Source organism: Nicrophorus vespilloides, unplaced genomic scaffold (assembly GCF_001412225.1).
Source record: "Nicrophorus vespilloides isolate i.1.1-1 unplaced genomic scaffold, Nicve_v1.0, whole genome shotgun sequence".
Classification (NCBI taxonomy): domain Eukaryota; kingdom Metazoa; phylum Arthropoda; class Insecta; order Coleoptera; family Silphidae; genus Nicrophorus; species Nicrophorus vespilloides.
In genome coordinates, this window is record NW_017098685.1 from 1 (window position 1) to 20,994 (window position 20,994).

The following is a 20,994-nucleotide window of genomic DNA, read 5'->3' on the forward strand; positions in this document are numbered from 1 at the left end:
AAATCGAAAATTTACATACGTTTCTATTGGAAATATTACCATTTCCAAGTACACAAAAAATACAACCAACGTGTGCAGTGGCACAAAATTACTGAAATTAAAGTGGAATGTAAAGATGCATATATAGATAAATATTGATATACAATTTTAAATAATCTTCTTCACTGAATGTTATATAGACAACATTATTTTTTATATATTGGTTATGAACTTATCTTTAATATACTCATATAAAAGCATATTCTGAATAAGATATTTATATATTAAGGATTATGAACAAAAAAATAAATAAGCAAACACATTTGGAGATAATTTATTTATTTCAATACTTTACATAACTATATTATATTTACTATACTAACATTTCCTAATTCAATCAATAGATTAATTTAATATAAAAGAAAGTATTTTTAAATACTTAGATGATAATTGTCATTGGGAGGGAAAAACCTACAGCCAATATCAATTTTTACATATGTTTAATTGTATTACATTACATATTTGTAATATTTTATTATTGGTGCAATAAATATTATTATTAATTGTGATTAATTTAAATATAAACGATAAGTTTTACTAGAATATTTCGTTTATGTTCCAAAGTTTATTATCAAATTATATTTGTATAACTTTATGAAAAAGCAAAGAACATTTTTCTAATATTTTTAATAATGTATGTTTTATTTTCATATATTAACCATAATGAATTGTACAAAGGAAACAATTGTAATAACTTAAAATATAAGTAAAGAAAATAATAGTAGCTTGTTATTTATTTTAAGTAAATAACATAAAATTAACTATTATTAAGTTAAACATAAATATTATTTTCCTTAGCTTTATATTTAGACCAAAAAACTTATTTAAATACTAATATTTTTTTCTATTTTTTTTAAATATAGTTTATAATTAGGACCAATTCTATATAAATTGAGTTTTCAATTAATTGAAACAAAATTAAGACGTTACAAATTTAAAAAAAAATATCTAATCGATTTCTATACAAAACTGTCACTGTTTGTATCAAGTTACTTCTAATAGTTACACCAACAATTGGCACAATTTCAAACGTTTACTTTCAAAGTGAAATCAAATTATATGATTTATTTTAAATCATAATTTATTACTACTACTCATGTTCAAATAAAATGAGTCTTGTTGATTTAAACACTGAATTAAATTACACTGAATACAATCGGTTTCATCAATGTCAAGGACTGTTTGAAGCCGAACTAAATGAAACAGAAATATATCGCACAAATAGAGACTGGACTTAATTTTATTATTTATTATATTGATAAACATTTCGTAAATATTTATCTGCAATGTTTCATATATATATATGCTGTGTATAATTAAATTTGAAGTAAACAGTAAATCATAAAAATATTGAGACAGACAAAATGTCCGTAGGAATTACTAAATATAAATAACAACAAGAGCTCTGGGAAGATCGATATGTGTTGCTGCGCATGGACAGATGATGGAAAACGTAGGAACACGGCGTGGGCAGCAATTGGTGGCTGACGAAAGATTGAAGTAATTATAAATGTGTCCGGATGTTCCTTTTTTGTTACGGAAAGTCTTTTATTTATAGCCATTTTTATTTTAAATTGTGAACTAAGATTAAAATCTAATTGTATGGTTACAACACATTTTCGCGCTCCCCTGCACATTTGTAATATTTTTATTTGTGTAACTCTTGAAAATGGGCCAAATTCGAAAACCGGTTCACTTTATACAAAACAATAAATGCAAGCTGTATTGGACAGTTTTTACATTTTTCTTAAATCTATTATTATTGCGCTTATTTAAATTTGGAAAATTGTACCACCATATAAGCATTTTTACTTTCTATTAAATTGAAATCTACAAGATTCGTGAACTTTGTTTTTATTTATTTTAAAACTTTAAGAAACTACAGAAATTGATGTTTTTGAAGCTATCGTTGCAATACATTATGGAAATTCGTAATCAAAATATTTTCTCAAAACATACGCAAACTAATCTAGATCTTACTCTTGTGGATTTTACTTGTAATATATTAACTATTTATTTTCGGCAAAGAGTTTAGAAAAAAAGCTAAACCTCCTCATGAAATAAATTGAGTAACATTAATTGTATGAATACGTGGGCTGATGCGAAAGTAGTTGGGAGGCGTTCGGAAAGATTCCAAACTTAACGCATCATTTAACTTAAAATAACAACTAAAATACACATGTAATTAACATGTTAAAACTTCTATAATTATTAGATAAAACTGTAACAAAATAAAATTTACTCTCTAGAAAACAATACAGATAAACGAATAACAAAGTTATTTAACTAAATGATTTCTTACTTTTTATCAGAAAATATGTTTTTAAAAAGAAAATAATATCTAGGGATCTATTGCTCAAACAGATATTTGCAGAAATAGACAATACTCTCTCACTTAGTACGTACGCAAAAATGCGTACCTCACATTACTAATACCTCACGTTATTTTCGTTGTAGCAAGGAAGAATCCTACTGGAGAATTGGATGCATTTTTATTGGCGAAGAGTAGTTGAAGTGGTAATTTGTATTGTGATTCCGACGAATTTACAATGAATAGAGGAAGGAATTATTTATATAAGAGATTATTTAAAGGATTGTGGAGAGATTTATTCAGATGTTCGCATGGCACTGAGTGTAAATTATATACATTTATTGCATTCTATGTTGAATGTTCATGAAATTACTTATTGTAGTTCAATGAAATTTGTTAGTGGAATATTTTATATGGAATGTCGATTGTAGGAATTCATAGAGAAGGTCATATTTATAAGCTTTTGTTGGTAAGTGCTTCAATTAAGTATTTTTTTTATATTTCTAGCATATAAAATCTGTTTTTACATGGATAGCCGAATGGTTATGTCGCAATTCTCAGAACCCTGTGACCGCTTCTTCAAACCTAGCCATGCAAGCTCCCTTAATCACATAAGGTTCAACATATGGAGCTCTAACCAACGATATGGACAATGATAGTGTTAAGGATAGTAATAGATACACAGAAAGGGAATACTTTAATCATAGTGCATCAATATACTACTGACTTTATCCTACAAGATGACAGCCAACCAGTTTTTAAATCATCATCATTTATTTATAAAATTAAAATAATACATAATATAGGATGTGATACAAAAATGTAGACTGTTATGGGCTTTAGCCTCTTTCAGTCTCTTAATAACAGAAAGTTTTACAAAAAAAAAAAAAAACATCAACAATAATAATAAAAAAAAATAAACAGAGATAGATCACAAATAAATATTAGTAACAATCACTTCACTGCACGAAAAAACGAACCAACCAGTAAATTTGCAAAAAATAATGGTACAACTTCCATTCGGAAAGTTTACAAAAAAAATATCAATTGCCATAAGAATTACCTAATGTTCTCAGGAATAGATTGTAAAAATAAAAATCTATACAATATAATAAAAAAAGATATATTCCCTTAATGAAAGGTGAACTACTAAAATATTTTCGGTACAACTTGAGAAAATTATTGCAGATTGTTCATTTGCTAGTTGACAATCCTCTTGAAGATGATAAAACAGTAAAGGTTATTTATTGAAATAATTTTCACAGGGATTCTTCAGGAACCAGTCTACCGTGTATAAACAGTGTTTTTATTGACATATTGTCATAGCAAATGTGAGATTACAATATAATACAGTATGGAAATGATTAACTTAAACAATCTTTTTTTTTGTAGAGGAGAGGAAACCTTACATAGGGACCATGGGTGGAGTCATGGTACTGTGGGATTCTTACTGCACTAAAACATCTCCCCTTCTTCGCCAGCATGCAGGACCTGTATCGCTATTCCACTCTACGATGCTGATTGTCATTGTCTCTCTGGCACTTCCCATACATCATATTAATGCTGGTCTCCACTGCCACTATCCACGTAGGCTCTCTGCAGCCTCCGCTCGTCTTCTTCCTTGCTTAGCAGCACCTCTGTTATGTACGCCGCTACAACATTCCAGCTGTCCACATTCCTCAGCATTTCACCGATAATATTTTCTGGCTCTAGCAGAACTCGCAATTCTGACTCCGCCCTGTGCTTCCTTCCAACCCATCTGCAGCAGCTAAATAGTGTGTGCTCAGGGCTATCGTCCTCTTCGCAGTACCAGCACCTTTCATCCTCCTTCTTCGCAATGAAGTGCAGGTACTTCCCAAAGCATCCATGGCCAGACAGCGCCTAGCTCAGGTGAAATGTTGTTTCACCGTGCTTTCTGCTTAACCAAGGCTCTATTTGCGGGATTAGGCGCCGAGTCCAGGCTCCTTTCTCCGACCTGTGCCATTTTTGAAGCAATCTGGCTCTAGCATGCGCTTTGGTCGCGCCCCTCTGCCTCTCACCTCTCTCCAGAACAAGAAGCTCTATTGGTGGCACTCCAGCTGTCACCTGCACTGCGTCTCGGGAAATTGTCCTATACGCGCTGCATATTATAATTGCTCCTCTCCGTTGGACCGTTTCTAGCGCTTTCAACTTAAGCAATCTCAATTCTTCAAACATCATCTAAGAATATGTTCTGAGGAACACCCCAGTAATACGAGAAACCAGGAACGATAACAGATAAAAAATATTTTCCTATGTTTATCTCGTTTGAACTAATCTGCTCGATAAAGTAGATGTTACAATTCTATCATATACATTATTATTTAAAAGTATATGAAATATCGAACACAAAATCATTTTAAAAATAGATTAGTAAAAAATACTGAAGAAAAATATGTTCTTCTAATTAAATAAACTTTTAATATACGTAATTCAAAGATAAATATAGTTGTAGGAAGATATATTGTTATTTGTTTATGATTATATGCAATAAAGTATCATTTATTAAATAAAATGTTATTAATAAACAAAGACGTAGTTGGTTACTAATTTTCTATAAACTAAAAAGAAAAAAGAGAGGATGTAGGACGGAAAAAAATAACAAGCAAAATTGCAACAGCAAACTTTTTTTTATTCATATCAGATATTACATGTAGACAAGTATTTTGATAAAACCATAGTTTAACAGTTTACAGCGCAAGACATCGGAAGATCAAGAGACACCATCATCAATTATGAAATTATGTACGGTACTGTTTTATTTTATATATATATATTCTTGCACTCTCAAATTATGTTTTTCACCTTACTTTTAATTTAATTCTTTTTTTTATATATATTTGTTTGTGCTGCAGTATAAAGACTGCAAAAAGTTTACAATTTAGTTACTCATTATTCAATTTATTATTTACTTATTTTTAATTCATTTTCTTTTATTATATATATCAACTGTTCAGGACTAGAGCTATTGCAAAAATCGCTTGTTAGGCCTCGATATGATGCATAATGTATATATATTAAAATTTATATAATTTCGTTTTAAAGTTAAATGGACTCCAAATCGCTAAATTCTGATGAATGTACAATATTCCTTTTCCATTAATGTTTCTGTTATTGTTTCATTCTATTTGTTACAAGTCATATATAGGTAATCCTAGTAGTTTAGAGAATTAGTTCGAGAACACATATTTATCCAATATATCGTATATATAATATATGTAGAAGAATCGAAAGTAAGTGCAGGGTAGAGAAACATATCAGATCGTCGGAAATTAATCTGAGATGACATAACAAGGCGAGTGTGTAGACGTCGAAGGAGTTATTATTACCGGTATTATTCCATCAATTAGATTTTCACATCGACTAAACCACTAAAACATTCTACATTTTCCGTTCAAATTCTTTATCATCATTTTAAACAAAAATGCATTTTCATTGCGTTTGAATTTATACCGAGATTATAACTCCTTTGTTGTTTTTTCTTTTCTTTCATATATATGTATATTTTTTGTGAGTGTATATATAAGCACCAAATACCATCGAGAAGAATATATATAACATGCCTTAAAATATAATATATACCATCTACATTCAACTTCGATTCACATAAAACTTTAAAAACAGTAACATTGAATTTTCTTATTTTATTATTATTCATTATTATTTTTTTTTTTGATATAGTTCAAGAGAATTTACAAGGAAGATATTCTTTAAACGTCTTAACTAGCGCACATTCGAGCGATGAAGAAGTTAAAGTCGACTTAGGTGTTTCAGAAACAAACGAGAAAAAAATGATGTCCTCGTTCGCAGCAGTTGAAGTGTACAAAAAAAATCCGCTGAATGTAAAGATTATATAATTATAATATGTTTTTCTTTGTTTGCTTAAAAGATTCGAATAATTTATAAATACAATTATAAGAGTAATAATATTAGCTATAAATATGTTGTTTAGTATGTCACGGAATTTCGTTTATCATCATATTCATAATCATCATCAGCATCATCATACATATTTTTTTTCTCTCTAATAAAGAAACGTCTTCAAGTAAAAGGTACTCATAAATCGCCTTAAAATACTTAATCTAACTAAATTAAATTAGGATTAAAAAAAACGGAGACTAAAACTATGCGAGGGTGAGCATAACAATCCGCGGTTACTTTGTGTATGTGTATGTAGAGGTGTGTCGTATGTGTGAGTGTGTACGTTCGTGTCTGTGTCTTCGTTTGTTATCAAAGGTGTGATGTAATTATCGCAAATGTAGAACCGTTCAATACATAATTTAAATTACCAAAAGATACAGTACAATACAAATTAAAAATTGTAGTATTACAATGATACCGGGACGTCACAGCGGGAACCTCGCGATCACACAAGAGTGGTTTTTTCTTTGTTTTTTTTTTCTCTTACTTTTTTCTTTACATGTAACTTAAATAAGTAATAATAAAAAGTCTATTAAATGTTGATGCTTTCTTCATATGATCTGCTTCCTCTTTCCTCTTCATTTGATGTCGCCGCCCTCTCATCGGTTACTGAGATTGCGGGTCGCACTGGAGCAGCCTTACGATAGAAGGGTCGCTTTTCGCCCCTTCTATAAATTCATCCAAGCTCAACTTACCATCCTTATTTCTATCCATTTGACGGAATATTTTATCCGTACGCTTCTCCGGCGTACTCTCGTCCTCCGGCATTTTCATCACAGATCCAACCATTTTGTAGATTGCCTGAAGTGATAGATATACACAAGCACATTTAGAAAGACGTTTCGCTTTGCACACAAGATATACGATATACACACGAGTTCTCAACCTTCAAAGACCAACAAATTTACACAGAAGGATCAATACTTGTAAACATCATAAATAATATTAAAAAATTATATACACATATTATAACGTTATGACAATAAATTATAATGAATACAATTATACAATTTTTTTAACTAACAATTGAAAACAATCAGTCATTTATATTATATAAATATTACTAGTATTATGGTTTGTTACTCTAGAATGGTCACTTTTCTTTATCAGGAGCTATAGTCGGTTTTCTCTAAACCAACAATATTCAATTGTAATGTAATATTCTAAACTAAATAAATAACTTGTAATTTTAAATTATAGCAATACTTCGCATAGTTATGCCAATATTTCGGACTGCTTAAAACAAGATTGAAGTGATAAAACCGATCATTTATGTATAAAAAACATTGAAATTTCGGACTATAGTCAAGCTGTAATAATTTTCAACCGATGTGCCGTGAGACGATCTCAGTTGTGCTGCAAAAACTTTTTAAAATCATTAAATAAAATATTTTCAAAAGTAATCCTCTTAATAATTCATCATCACATGAGAACTTAACTATATGTTTCATTGTGTCATGAGATAACAAACAAAAATAGGTGGCAATCGTAAGCCCGGCAACCAAAATACCGACTGTATCGAAATCCCGACAACCATAATCGCGACTATACCAAAATCCCGATAACCATAATCCCGACTATATAAAAAATGTCTACAATTATTCCGGAGCGTAATCACTTTTAAATTGTTATTAATAATGAATAACAATTAATAGTCTAATTGTATTTGAGATTATTTCATAATATTAAGGTTTATTATGAATAATTCAACAAAATCAAATAATAATTTAAAAAAGTTATTGTAGAAATTTTCGATATAGTCGGGATTTTGATATAGTCGAGATTATGTTTGTCGGGACTATGGTTGTCGAGATTCTGATAGAGACCGAAGGGTTTGTACCGATTTTCGCTGGCGATGCCTAAATATATCAGAATTGAGAAAAACAAAGAACCTGTATATATTCTAAAAAAATGAAATTTCAACCATCTTGAGAACTAAGTTTGATTTGGATCAAATGAAACTAACACATTTAGTGCCCTCGTGAAAATGGACGAAAACAAAATACATTTTATACCATGATAATTTTTAATTACTGTAAAGCCTAAAATTCCACTAAATCAATAAATAAGATATATTCTGCTTACGGAGAAGTTGCTTTAGCTAAATGAACTTTAGGAACATAATTCTCTAAATGTAGAGACTTAAAGTTCTGCTAGAAATAATGATGAAATCAAAATAATCCGCACTACACTATAACGTAACAAAAACAACCTTCGATAAAAGTTTTTGAAGCTTGCTTACATAAACCGTTAAGATAAATGAGTTTTGCACAATTTAACGGACAAAAATCACGAAAATATCGGCCCTTATATACCTTTTACTTCTCAACAAAAAATGTTGGAGTCGAACAGAGTTGTATTTCTCCATCCGTAGTATTCACCAGACAATGCACTTTCCGATTTCCAAAATTTGAGTCTTTGCAAAATTCAAGAATGATTAATTTTTAGTCGACCTAAAGAAGTTCTTTCCAAAAAAACCTAATAAAATCTGAGAGGATATTTCAATTTCGTGAAAGATGAAATTAAAAACTTTCTGCACAATCCAATAAAAATTTGGTGGAAATATTGTGATCTATAGACCTGAATGCATATGGCTTGCATATATTATCATCAACATACATATAAAAAATATCAACTAAAATGCTTTACAGAAGTTATTATTATTTATGTAATTGTATATTTTGTAATAACTGTATTGAACAAAATATACAATTACATAATTAACAATATTTGTGGTCAATAGTTCCTTCCCAAAGGCTGCGACATTATCTTGTCGTAATTTCTGATTTTGTTTACTGATAAAGTTTAGTAATTGTATTAAATATTATTGCTATTATAAAAAATATATAATATATAAAAATATTATAGCAGGATCAAATCATTTGGTGATAAAATTTCCGGAGAATTTCCATTTCCCTTCATACCACGGAGATCCAGTAAATCTTCCGGTAATTCCTAGTTTAAATATCCAGAATTGGAGACCGTGACCTACATTCGTAATGAGATTATAAGCGCCGTTTAAATCTAGCAAAATGTGCACTGTAAATGTACTTTTAATAGCTAATGTTTATAACTTTAATTTAACGTTTAATACACAATTATATTGTATAATAATTACGAAAGTTTTGCATCTTATAATGTTCAATATTCATAAAATGCACAACAAATTTATGTTTATAATAACAACTAACTTATTGATTTAAATTTATAAAAAACAGAACAATTTTATAAACAAGTTAAACAAATTTAATGTAGTATTTACTACATAATTTTAATGTATATAATGACTAAACATATCATTTATATATGACTATTTGCAAATCCATTTTATTATTATATATTTTATTTTATATTGATTATAAAATGTTAATTCAAAATGCGTTGGCATGTATTTGAAATCATGTAGCTGTCGTTTGTACATCCATATATTGAAAGTAATTTAAGAGTAGTTAGTAACAAAAACAAATATTTAAAAATCCTGTATTAAAATAATAATTCTAAATTTTGAAGAAAACTTAACGAAAAGTTACGGATAAAATTTCTTTTCATCGTTGTTTATTTTTAACCATATAATGACGATCCATGTTTATTTTAATAATCCTGATAAAGCACAAGATATATTACAAGAATTTAGAGGGTGTGAATTTCGAGAACAGCACTTGAAGACACCATTTGTTAGTTCTCCAAGTGGAGGATAACGATCAGTGTGCCAAAACCCCAATTTATAATGTGGTGTCATCTCTACGAATTCGAATCGATTTTAATATAACTCAACTTTCTATGACAGATATTTGTGTATATTTTGAATTCCCAATTAACACCAGATTTAAAGAACACGTCAATTTTACGCTATTTAATTTTCATGAATACGTCACAATATATTTCTTTAAAATTTAAATAATTATTTTATGCAATTTGATCAAATATAAATGAATAATATTTTAGTATAGGATAAAATATATTAATATAGGATTAAAATCCTAGTAAATATTTATATTAGTACTTAAATTATCTTAAATAAATTCTACTAATTCTTATTTCTTATTTGAACCATTTGGACAAAGCTTTTTGTATGCGAATGTATATTAAATAGCAATTGCGGCACGATCAAACAGAACTTTGGGATTTTCATCAGTCGGGAGATGAAAATATATGTACAAAAAGGAGCTTAATTATCTCGAAGTTAAGAGGAAACGTATTTAGTAACCGAGAGACTTGAGCCGAATAAAAAAAAGCGGAACAAAAGAAAGATTCAAACCGAGGCGGAAATCCCATTTAGATCGATCCCTTAATTACCCTTTCTTATTTTCGTCGTTAATCCTCGATCTGCCAACTTATCTTAATGGCAAACCTTTTTATATCTCTAATTATACACAGTTTGCAAAGAAAAAAAAATAGAAAAACAAGGATACTGTATTTCAGTCTTTTTCAATCATTTTTTCTGTCTCACAGCACACTTGAGACTTTATTTAAACGTCCACAGCACACTTAAATCATGATGTACACTTATAGTATATACTTTGGAAAATAATTAAATTTCGTGATACACCTAAAATCCTCTCATGCACACCGGTTGAAAATTTTAAAATTATATGCTCAAACAAATAATTAACTTTAAGAAAAAATAATTAAAAGCAGCTTTTTTTAATAAAGTAAATTTTCTATACTCGTATTGACTGTTTTATGTTGGTTTGATTACGATTTTTTTTGCATTTTTTAATATTCGTATGAGCAAGAAATTTGTATCTTATACAATGTAAAAAAGCAACTAAATGAGTTTATCTGTTACTCTCATAATTGAATAAAGGTTAGATCTTACGCAGTTGAAGACAATAAACAACGAATCGATCATGATTAAATTAGTTTACTTTCTGTCGAACGTGCAGGTTGGAACTCGAGCAAAGTAAGTAAATTGAATTAAATATTTTTTGTTGGATGGGATAAAACCTACCGTAACAATCTCGAGCATTTCTTGCCGAGAGATGTATCCGTTGCCATCCAGGTCGTACATTGAAAATGCCCACTTCAGCTTCTGCTCCAATTTACCCCGCGACGTTACGGACAGCGCACAGAGGAATTCCCGGAAATCAATGGTACCATCACCATTGGCGTCGAAGGTGCGGAACACATGTTCCGCAAATTTGCTAGCATCTCCGTAAGGGAAGAAGTTGCCGTAGATCTTCTTGAACTCGTCTACGGACAAATGGCCACTGGGACAGTCTTTAAGAAATCCTTTATACCACTCTTGTATTTCAGCATCTACAATAATATATAGAGTTTTAGAAAAAAAAAATTTAGTTAAATTTATTTATTTAATAATTTAAACTCGCAATAGTTAACTTTTCCGTTGAACTGATTTATCTTCTAATTGTAAAATAGCAAATAAACATAACTTATTCATTCATTTTCGAATTGTTTACTTATAAAGAAATCCTAATAGATTAAAAACATCCATTATATTTATAAGTCATAATTTACATTATATTTAATTATACAGTGGAACCTCGCTTAACGAGCACCTCGCATAACGAGCATTTCGCTTAACGAGCAAAATCAATTGTAAGAAAAATGACTCGCCTAACGAGCGACGTTTCGCATAACGAGTGATGATGAGAAGAGAAGTCCCGGATTCTGCGCCTGCTACATCATTTTTAAAACTTGTGTACACATATTATGTATACTTTTGAATATGTTTCACTATACGAGTAAAAATCCGGAAATTTTCGTTAAGCGAGGTTCCATTGTACTATAAAAATTATGAAAGTCACTGATTATATAAAATAATTTTAAATTATTAGACTATAAATAAATATATATTAATATTAATATCATCGCATACAAATAAATACATATAAATATAACCTTTATGTAAAGGTGAGTATATAATATGCATGGATTCAAGTATTAATGATTTCTATCGTATTTTCAATGAATATGAGAGAGATATATTTATATTAAAGTATACACGAATGATTTAACAATTAACGAGTTATTAGTCATTGTAAAACATCTGTATTAACATTTATATTATATATTCTAATGATAACTTATAGCAATTTAAATGATATAAGACAAAGCTTATCTTTTGTATTTAACTGAGCATTTAATATATTACTAAATTTAGTAGTTTCGAAAGTTACAAAGACCTTAACATCCGCACTCAACTAAGTGAAAATAATTGTGTAATAGAGTGTGCATAGTCTAAGTAATACGAATAAAACAATTTACTATTATGATTGCATCTAAGCAAAGAATATGCACGATTGCTTCTATCATTTCAAACTATCGGCAGACGCGGTAAGCTAAAAAAAATACATAAATCTGAATTACCTGAAAATTCTGTATTCTGTTTGAGATCCTCAAGCACCTCGGGCTTAAGCTTGCTATTTTGTTTCCCCATGACTAGAGTATTGTGTATAACCTCTTCTATCCTATCTAATTCTTGGTCGACGGTCGCTGTTGCTTATTTTGATGCCCTACAAAAAGAAAGCACATGCAAAGGGGTTAGATTTATGAAAGAAAAGAAAAACGAACAGATTCGGGCAAGAAATGTAAATGGAGAAGCGAAAATGATGCATGATGTACAAGCTAAAATGTGTAGTGATAAAAACGAAAATAAATATTATATATACTTCATATATATTTTTGTCTCTTATATGTATATAACTGCCATCAAAGTGTTTTGTTCTGTTTCAAATTACGTTTTCTTTTTTTGTAATCTGCATTGTTCTGTTTAAAACCTACGACTGGCCTCTACGATTTAATTAAAAACTACAATCCGGGGATGGCGAGATTTGCCCGAAAACCATTGTTTTGATATAATCTTTGGTCAGATCAGATTTAATTGACTTGCTCTATCAATTCATGATGCACTGCGCTTCAGTTTATTTAGAACACCGTGATGTATATCAAACATTCTAGGTAAGCCTCGCCAGTCCCCGTCACAATTAGATTTTCCATTTCAAAGTCTTAATATTATAACATCTAGAATAGTAATAATCATAGTTGTAATCATAATAATGGTAATAATAATAGAACAGTATACGTACTTATATATCTTACAAGTATGTGCAAGTAGAAAAATATGAATATAATATACGAGAATGAGAGTATATTTAAAAAACGTATCGCCGCAAAGCCACTAGACACAATATGAGCATGCGAGAACGTCTCCTTCCATCAAACTTTATATTTTTTTTGTTATTATTTGCTTTTCTTTTACTTGATTTCAACGATTCCGAAGAACAAGAAACTCTGCGGCGATATGCTTCAGAATATAAGAAATAGATTTTTTAGTATATTAAGGAATTTTGTATAAATATAAATAGTATTTACGCTAGAGGTAATAACAAAATAAAAATAAGTTAAAATATGAGAAGATAGCAATCCCACGGTCTACAAGATCAACGAAAAATACCATAAACTATAGAACACAAGTATAATATAATTGTGCATCAGTTTACAAATATAATACTATAGAACGTTAATAATGCATTTTTTTAAAGATATGTATGTAAGGGCGAAAGGGACTGCTTTTTTTAAATATGGTGATAACATAGTTTGTAGAAGATACATTTATATATAGTGTCGTCGCCGTTTGTGAAGCAGGCAATTGTCAAACGCATTGAATTCGGAAAGGTGAACTATACAAGATAGGGTAGAAGAGAAAGAGACACATACATGATATGCTGTAAATATGTTTAAATACATGGAGTTTGTGAGCATCTATTTTAAAACGCGTTATTATTATTATTACACATAATCGAGAGTACTGACAGCTGCCGGATTATATAGGAAATTCCGGTCCGATAACGCAGAAAACGTACTCTTTAGAAGCGTCGCGACGCTGTTGTCCTCCGAATGCTTTAAGTGAAGTATCCTAGTTGAATAATAAAAGCGTGTCTATACGAGGATGTGATTGAAATGGTAGGAGGATAACTCGGAGATGGGTGGAGAAAATTATGAATTGAGTTTATTATTAAATGCGGTCGATGTTTGTCTTCTCATACACAAATCAATTTCTTGTTTTCTTTTTCTTCTCATGTACGCAAAATGATAAATGCCATTAACGTTATGCGTTTTACTTAATATTCATTTTCTTCTTTTGATTATATTTATACGGTTATTATCAAGCTTAACTGAACACAACCCTTTAAGTTCCTCTCTTTTTTTTGCTTTAATAAAAAAAAATGCTTGCATTTTTTTTTCTCGAGAAAAAAAATTAAACTAAATATAACCGGTATGTTTGCTGCTGATGTTTGTTTTTGTTGCTGTTTTTGTAATTAATTGTAGTATTCAAAACTCGTGATCTAAGAGCTCTTGGTCATAGTTTGACTAATTAATGTTATGTCATAAATATACACAATTAATTGTATTTTTTGTTGCGATTCGCGTCTTCAAATTGCATCGCCCCCTATTAAGGCGCCAACATCTTCGAGAGCTCCTCATCCTGCAGACATCCCTTCAAAAACTCGTCTTGGGTGAGCTGACCGTCGTTGTTCTCGTCCATCTTCGCAAATATGTTCTTTGCTCTCTCTTCGGCAGAGTCTGCTGGCCGATTGGATGAACATGCACCGAGCATATCGTAGATTGCCTGTAAGAAAAAAAAATACAAATTAGTTACCATATACAAAATGTTGAACTTGTGAGAAATGCGCGTATGTTTACGTTGTTTATGAATTCCAAAATCCGAGAATATAATCATATCAATTATATACGAAATTATTAATATAGTGTATTTCATATCATATCGAAAATAATATATATTTTATACTTAATATAATGAATCATAACGTCAATGCTAGTTGTGATTCGCTTTGAAAATATTTGATGGCAGAAATAGGTGAGTTTCAATAGGGAACTTCTAGGCAAGACCTATTTAATTTTATAATATAGTTAAAAGAAAGTCTCTTTCTGGTTTCGCACAGTGCGGAATATTGTTGAAACCAATTACGCGCATAATGCGAAGTACTATATATGGATTCTTAAAGATAAAAATATTCGAAGGAATTAAAAGGAAATCAAAATTTAACTAACATCTGCAATTCGGCATAGCATTGCAATAATTACTATTACATATATAACAACGTTCGATCAATTTTTTTCCGTGGTATACGTTATATATGCATTCATGATCGATAAAGCCCTAAGGACTCATTGCAAGCGACAATTCAGATAAAAATGTGAATGTACTTTATACTAGTCACTAGTCGAAACAGATCGGCTTTAAATATTGATTATTAATAAATTGAAATACGTCACATTATATTTGGTTGGTAACTAAGTGATTGCGTATTTTAAATAAGAAGGAAAATTAAAAAAAAGGTTTTTTTTTGAATGCATGTATGCGATACATTGAGCTTCTCTGCAATCTCACAAAAGTAAATAACTAATCAATACAATTGAATTACTAAATTAAAGGTCCAAACAACAAGAAAATATATAGGTTAGGTGCTTTGAACACGTTGACAAAAGTATGTGCTATTCACAAAATCACTTATTACCAATCCAATATCTTATTGCGTCAATAAACAATTAATTTATAATTTAATTGAACAAATCTATTTTTCGCTCCACAAAAAAAAAACATTTCAAATCGCATATTAACAGAAGTGAGATTTTACATAAAAACTCGGAAACAATCCTTAAGGATTGGATTAACATCTTAATTGCACATTATTATTTACTTGGTGTAAATTACTTTCGCTTACAATTCATATTAAAAACAACGATATTCAAATTGCTGAACTAAACGTGTATGCATCACAATTGAATTGAATTAACGTTCAGATGATAAAACGAGTTAACCTACTTTAAAATCACACAACCGTGAAACACACGGTATTTAAAAAGAAAGCAAAAAAAAACCTGAGCATTTCAATCCGACGAGTATACTTCATCAATACATAATGCGACATAATCCGAGGCTGCCAAGCCTACAACAATGCAATAAAATCCAGAGGCTGTCAGAGTAGAACAAAAGCATGATTTAGCTCAGCGCACTTATCATTTTATATTTTATTGCAGTATAGTTTTTCATTTATTTTCTCTTTGCATCATATCATGTTTATACGAAGATTTATTGCTGAAGAATTAATGGCTTCAAAAACATTTGCTTCATTTTTTTTTCATAATTCCCATTTTGCCATTACGCATACGCATTTCTTTTTTTTTTTCACTTTTTTCGCTTTCCGCAATTGATCGATTCCACGAAGCACGAAAATACCGAATGTTTAATTAATAGTTGATTTATTGCTTTGATTTATGCGAGTTTTACCGGCGACCATTGCAGAAACGACAGTCATGTTTTAAAAAATGTAAATATGTATATGCTTGTTTTCCAAATAACGGTCAAGAATTATTTATGAAATTGTAGTTGACGTTTCACGTTTTACAATCAATCAATATTTTCATCTAAGTGTAGTTGCACTAGAAGTATAAAATTTTACTAAAGTGTACAAAAAACAATGATTGGCAATTATAATCAATTTAGTTCATTTATACAGCTAGAAAATATACTATTTTCTAAGAAATTGAAATAAATTTCATGATGTTTAGTAGTTAATATTATAGATTAAATTTTAACTCTTGTTTGTCTTCATTATTGTCTAGAAAAGTTTGCACATAGCACGGTGAATCGATAATTCTTTTGCAACGTTAACTACGACAACTTTTCTTTTCGAATTTATATGTAAGTGGAGCAACTAATAGTCGAACGATTAAGTCGCCCTACCCACAATTTCGTGGGCTACAGGCCCTTGGAGCCCTCTTGGAACTTGCAGGGCCATCGTTCATCACAGATGGACAGTCAAATGAATGAGGAATGAGGACCTTCAGCCAAGTCGATGGACAATGACAGTGTTAAGGACAGCAGCAGATTCACAGTCAAAGTAAATAGTAGAATCGCAGAGCATCAATATCCTACTGAAGTTAACCTACAAGACGACAGCCAACCAACAAATTAAATCATCATAATGTTAACTATCCACCGGGAAAGATTATAAATTTAATGTCAACGCGATCTTAAATTTACTAAATTTTTACATTGATGAACAGATTGTGAATAAAATTATACGAGATAAAAAAAATATGTAAGTAGTTTGACAACAAACATTAGTTGTAACTTAATTCAATAATTAATAATAAATTTATTTTAAATTTTATTTACTCAAATATGTTTTTATATCATAAATAAAGTTATAATCTATTTGTTATAATTTTATATAAGAAAAAAATATTTTAAAGAAATTTTTATCAAACTTTTTGCACTTTAAAGGACCCCCGAAGAATGGGTATGTGTAGAAAAACATACCGTCCCGTCTGCCATCAATTTTTCTGCGACCCCCAAATATTTGTGGGGGGGTGTATGACCAACATTTTGAGAATCACTGGTCTAAACAACTAAACTATATATTTCATATTTCTAATTTCCAAATTTAAAAAAAATACAATTAGATCCAATAATTAATATAGTAATATAAAAGTTTCAGTAAATTCAGTCAATTGTATAAAATATATCAGTTTAAGAACTAATGCATTTATTCATATATGTTTCGTATGTAATCTATCTTCGCGAATTCTTTTCATTTATTGTTGAAGTGATGTTATTATATAAATTTCTCGGCGATATTCAATACGTTATTCGTGAAAGGCTTTTAGCTTTTATCTCACTAAGCTTTTCACTCGTCTGTTATGTGCAGACTTTTGACATAATCATAATGAATATCGTTGAATACGCATTGAATTTGAAAAACATATATATATCCGATCAATTCCTTTTTAGACAAGGCATCAATTGAGAATGTTCAGAATATCCATTAAATATTTACACAGTCTGAGTACTCTATTAATATTAATGTGTTACTGTGCGCAAAGTTCTAATCTGTTTCCAACATTATTTATTCATTGAACAACGATTTCCTGAATTGAAGTTTGTGATCTGAATTCCTGAAGATAAAGTGGTAGGAATAGGATTACTATCGATAAATGAAATATCAATGTAAAATACCGACATGTATACTTGTAGTATAATACAGTATTAACTCGTATAGTAGAGGTAATCAACTAAATAAAATTGAAATAAACCGCACAAATAGACTTTATTGTATAAAAAGTAAAAAACGATATTTTTTAACTTTTTTTTTACAACTTTACTCAATAAAAATTTTGTTTGTTTTCAAATTTATAAACGGAACTATGCTTTAGTAAGTACAAAACAAGGGATTGCTGTACCCAATTACAACTTTTTTCATTACTTGTATTTTATTTTATTTAGAATAAATGATATAAATATTTATAATAACTATAGTGCGGCCAATAAATCTTATGTACGTAATAGAATATATACATTACATTATATTTATTATTATCCAAATAACAATATTTATTGCAATAGTTCAATTATATAAATAATTACAAATAAAAAATCGTTGCAAATCATTCCGACCTTTATAAATATTTATACAATAAAACACATAAAAATAAAGTTATATACGTTAAGTATATTTTTTATTAATATTATTTGTAATTTATAGAATTTGAAATATACTTATTTGAAACTAGACACATAATTGCATCATCGATATTGTGCCATTATGTGTCTAGTTCAAAATTAGGAACGAAGACTGATGTAGTGATCAATCACTTAGAGCATTTTTTTTACGAAGGAACAACCAAGTTACTTTTGTAGGAATATTTTAAATGGACGCATTCTTACGTCATGTAATATTAAATGGACAAGTTGAATATTATATAATATTTAAAAAAAAATGTACGTGAATACAGTATAATTTAAAAGCAGCTCTTACATTTTAACAAATTAATGCTAAGAAAATATTAGCACAATTTTCAGGCGAGATGCAGGGGAGATTTGCAAAATGCAAGAAATCTAATTAATGTAATTGTACAAAAGAAGCTTAAATATTTAACGTAGTTTTATAATCTTTAGTAATGCAACGAAAGACAAAATAACGTTGAACTTTAACACCGAAATCCAATATTATAAATAAAATAGGTGGAAAGACTAATCTTTTTTATTTGGTTAATAATTATTAAAATATATTATTTAATATCTAAGATCAATAAATGCATTCATCATTTCGTTCAAAATAGACACTATATTAAACTGATTTCTATTGAATATCCTTTACTATACAAACTTACTGCCTGTAATCAACAAGAACGCTAGTGACAGGTATTTCCGGTCGTCTAATAGGCCGATCCTTTGAATAATTGATAGATTATAGTAGCATTGAAATTTGTATTCTCAGGTTTATGTATTCACACGTCTTGTATTAAATTTCAGTAAACAAGATAGTACATTGGAATAACATAATAACATTAATCTCATGAGTATAGAATATGGTATGCAACAAACATGAATTACTTTTTCTTACATGAAATACTGATAAGTTTATGTTCTATGCAATATTTAATATCAAATAAATATTTTTGTTATCTGCGCTCTATTTTAAATATGTAATAAACTGTTATAACATCAATATATTCTTCTTGACAAAAGCTATATATAAATATAAGCGTATTTCTATTTGTAATCTAATACAAATCGAAATATTATAAATAACATGTATAACATAACAAACTTTTACTATAAAAATAGTAGACAATAAAGAATTAAAGCATTAACAAATTAAATGTAACGGTATTAATAAAAATATATACACCGCAAATGAATATTGACCATTCATTAGGAAATTATTTCAATTAAAAATATGTGTGTACATTCATTCATTTTGATGAATGCGGTGAACATGAAACGCGCCACTTTTATAACCCGAGCAAATTAAATGTCAAATACACATTTAATTGATGCACTACAAAATGGAATACATTGAAAATCAATATAAATTTTAATTAAATAAATATGGACCAAATTTACGCAAATACAAATATTTCGTTATATTTATAAAACATTGTTTTCATTTATTTATAAAGCAATTTATGCATTTTATTTTAATAAAAATATATTTATTTTTACTGGTATGAAAGTAACAACGGAAATTAATTTCCCACAGTTATATAGAGTATTACGGATATCAAATATCCATCCTTTTATCAAAAGAAAGTTGCTGGCATTGTTCGTCAAAGGACTTCCACGTGCAAGGAAACACATTTCCTTCTACTTTGTGTTCGCACACATACACTTAATCTTCGGTAAAGTGTTCCTCTGTTATTCGGCGACGTACAAAATAAGGCACTTTCATACCGATTTGAGCGACGCTTTAAGAACTCGTCGGTAAGAATTTTGTTTTGCTTTGTTACTTTCTTCAATTTTCTGTCTGTTTCACCTGCTTTCATAAAGCTCATAAAAATAACTTCCAGCGTTTATACATAATATTATTGAAATTATAAAATAGTTCAATGAAATACTCTAAATAATAATATTAAATTTATAATTTAGAACTCATAAATTTGTCAAAATTGAAAATAAATTAAATTTTATAAATAAAAACACAGAGAAATCAATACAGCATAATATAAATGCTGGAAATCGTTTCACCCCATATCTCAGTTTTGAAATCGTACTAACAAACATACAAAAATAAACCGCAGAAAAAGAAACTGTAATTAGAAAACAAAATATCATCTCTCCACTACCAGAGGTGTAATTGTAATATGTATACATGAATGTTTTTGTAGCGTAAATCGCTAATTTTATACATTATAAATAATAATTTATTGTACAT

General features: G+C 29.1%; 2 protein-coding genes across 5 annotated transcripts in view; both read right to left on the reverse strand.

Moving 5' to 3' along the window:
* Positions 1-6,547: 6,547 nt before the first annotated feature.
* Positions 6,548-20,994, reverse strand: part of LOC108563007 (neurocalcin homolog) — a 75,444-nt gene continuing 60,997 nt past the window's right edge. The window contains exons 1-4 of one of the 2 annotated variants that reach the window (XM_017921541.1): positions 13,339-14,283; positions 12,620-12,765; positions 11,241-11,548; positions 6,548-7,090 (exon numbers count right to left, since the gene is read on the reverse strand). In XM_017921541.1, the coding sequence (XP_017777030.1) occupies positions 6,896-7,090; positions 11,241-11,548; positions 12,620-12,689 (573 nt within the window). In that variant the 5' untranslated portion in view covers positions 12,690-12,765; positions 13,339-14,283 and the 3' untranslated portion in view covers positions 6,548-6,895. Of the gene's footprint in view, positions 7,091-11,240; positions 11,549-12,619; positions 12,766-13,338; positions 14,284-20,994 lie in introns of those variants that run through there. The other variant, XM_017921540.1, reaches the window with a different exon arrangement.
* LOC108563008 (neuronal calcium sensor 2) overlaps positions 14,368-20,994 on the reverse strand; it is a 66,986-nt gene continuing 60,359 nt past the window's right edge. For all 3 annotated transcript variants that reach the window (XM_017921544.1, XM_017921543.1, XM_017921542.1), the window contains exon 5: positions 14,368-14,882. In XM_017921544.1, the coding sequence (XP_017777033.1) occupies positions 14,706-14,882 (177 nt within the window). In that variant the 3' untranslated portion in view covers positions 14,368-14,705. The remainder of the gene's footprint in view (positions 14,883-20,994) is intronic.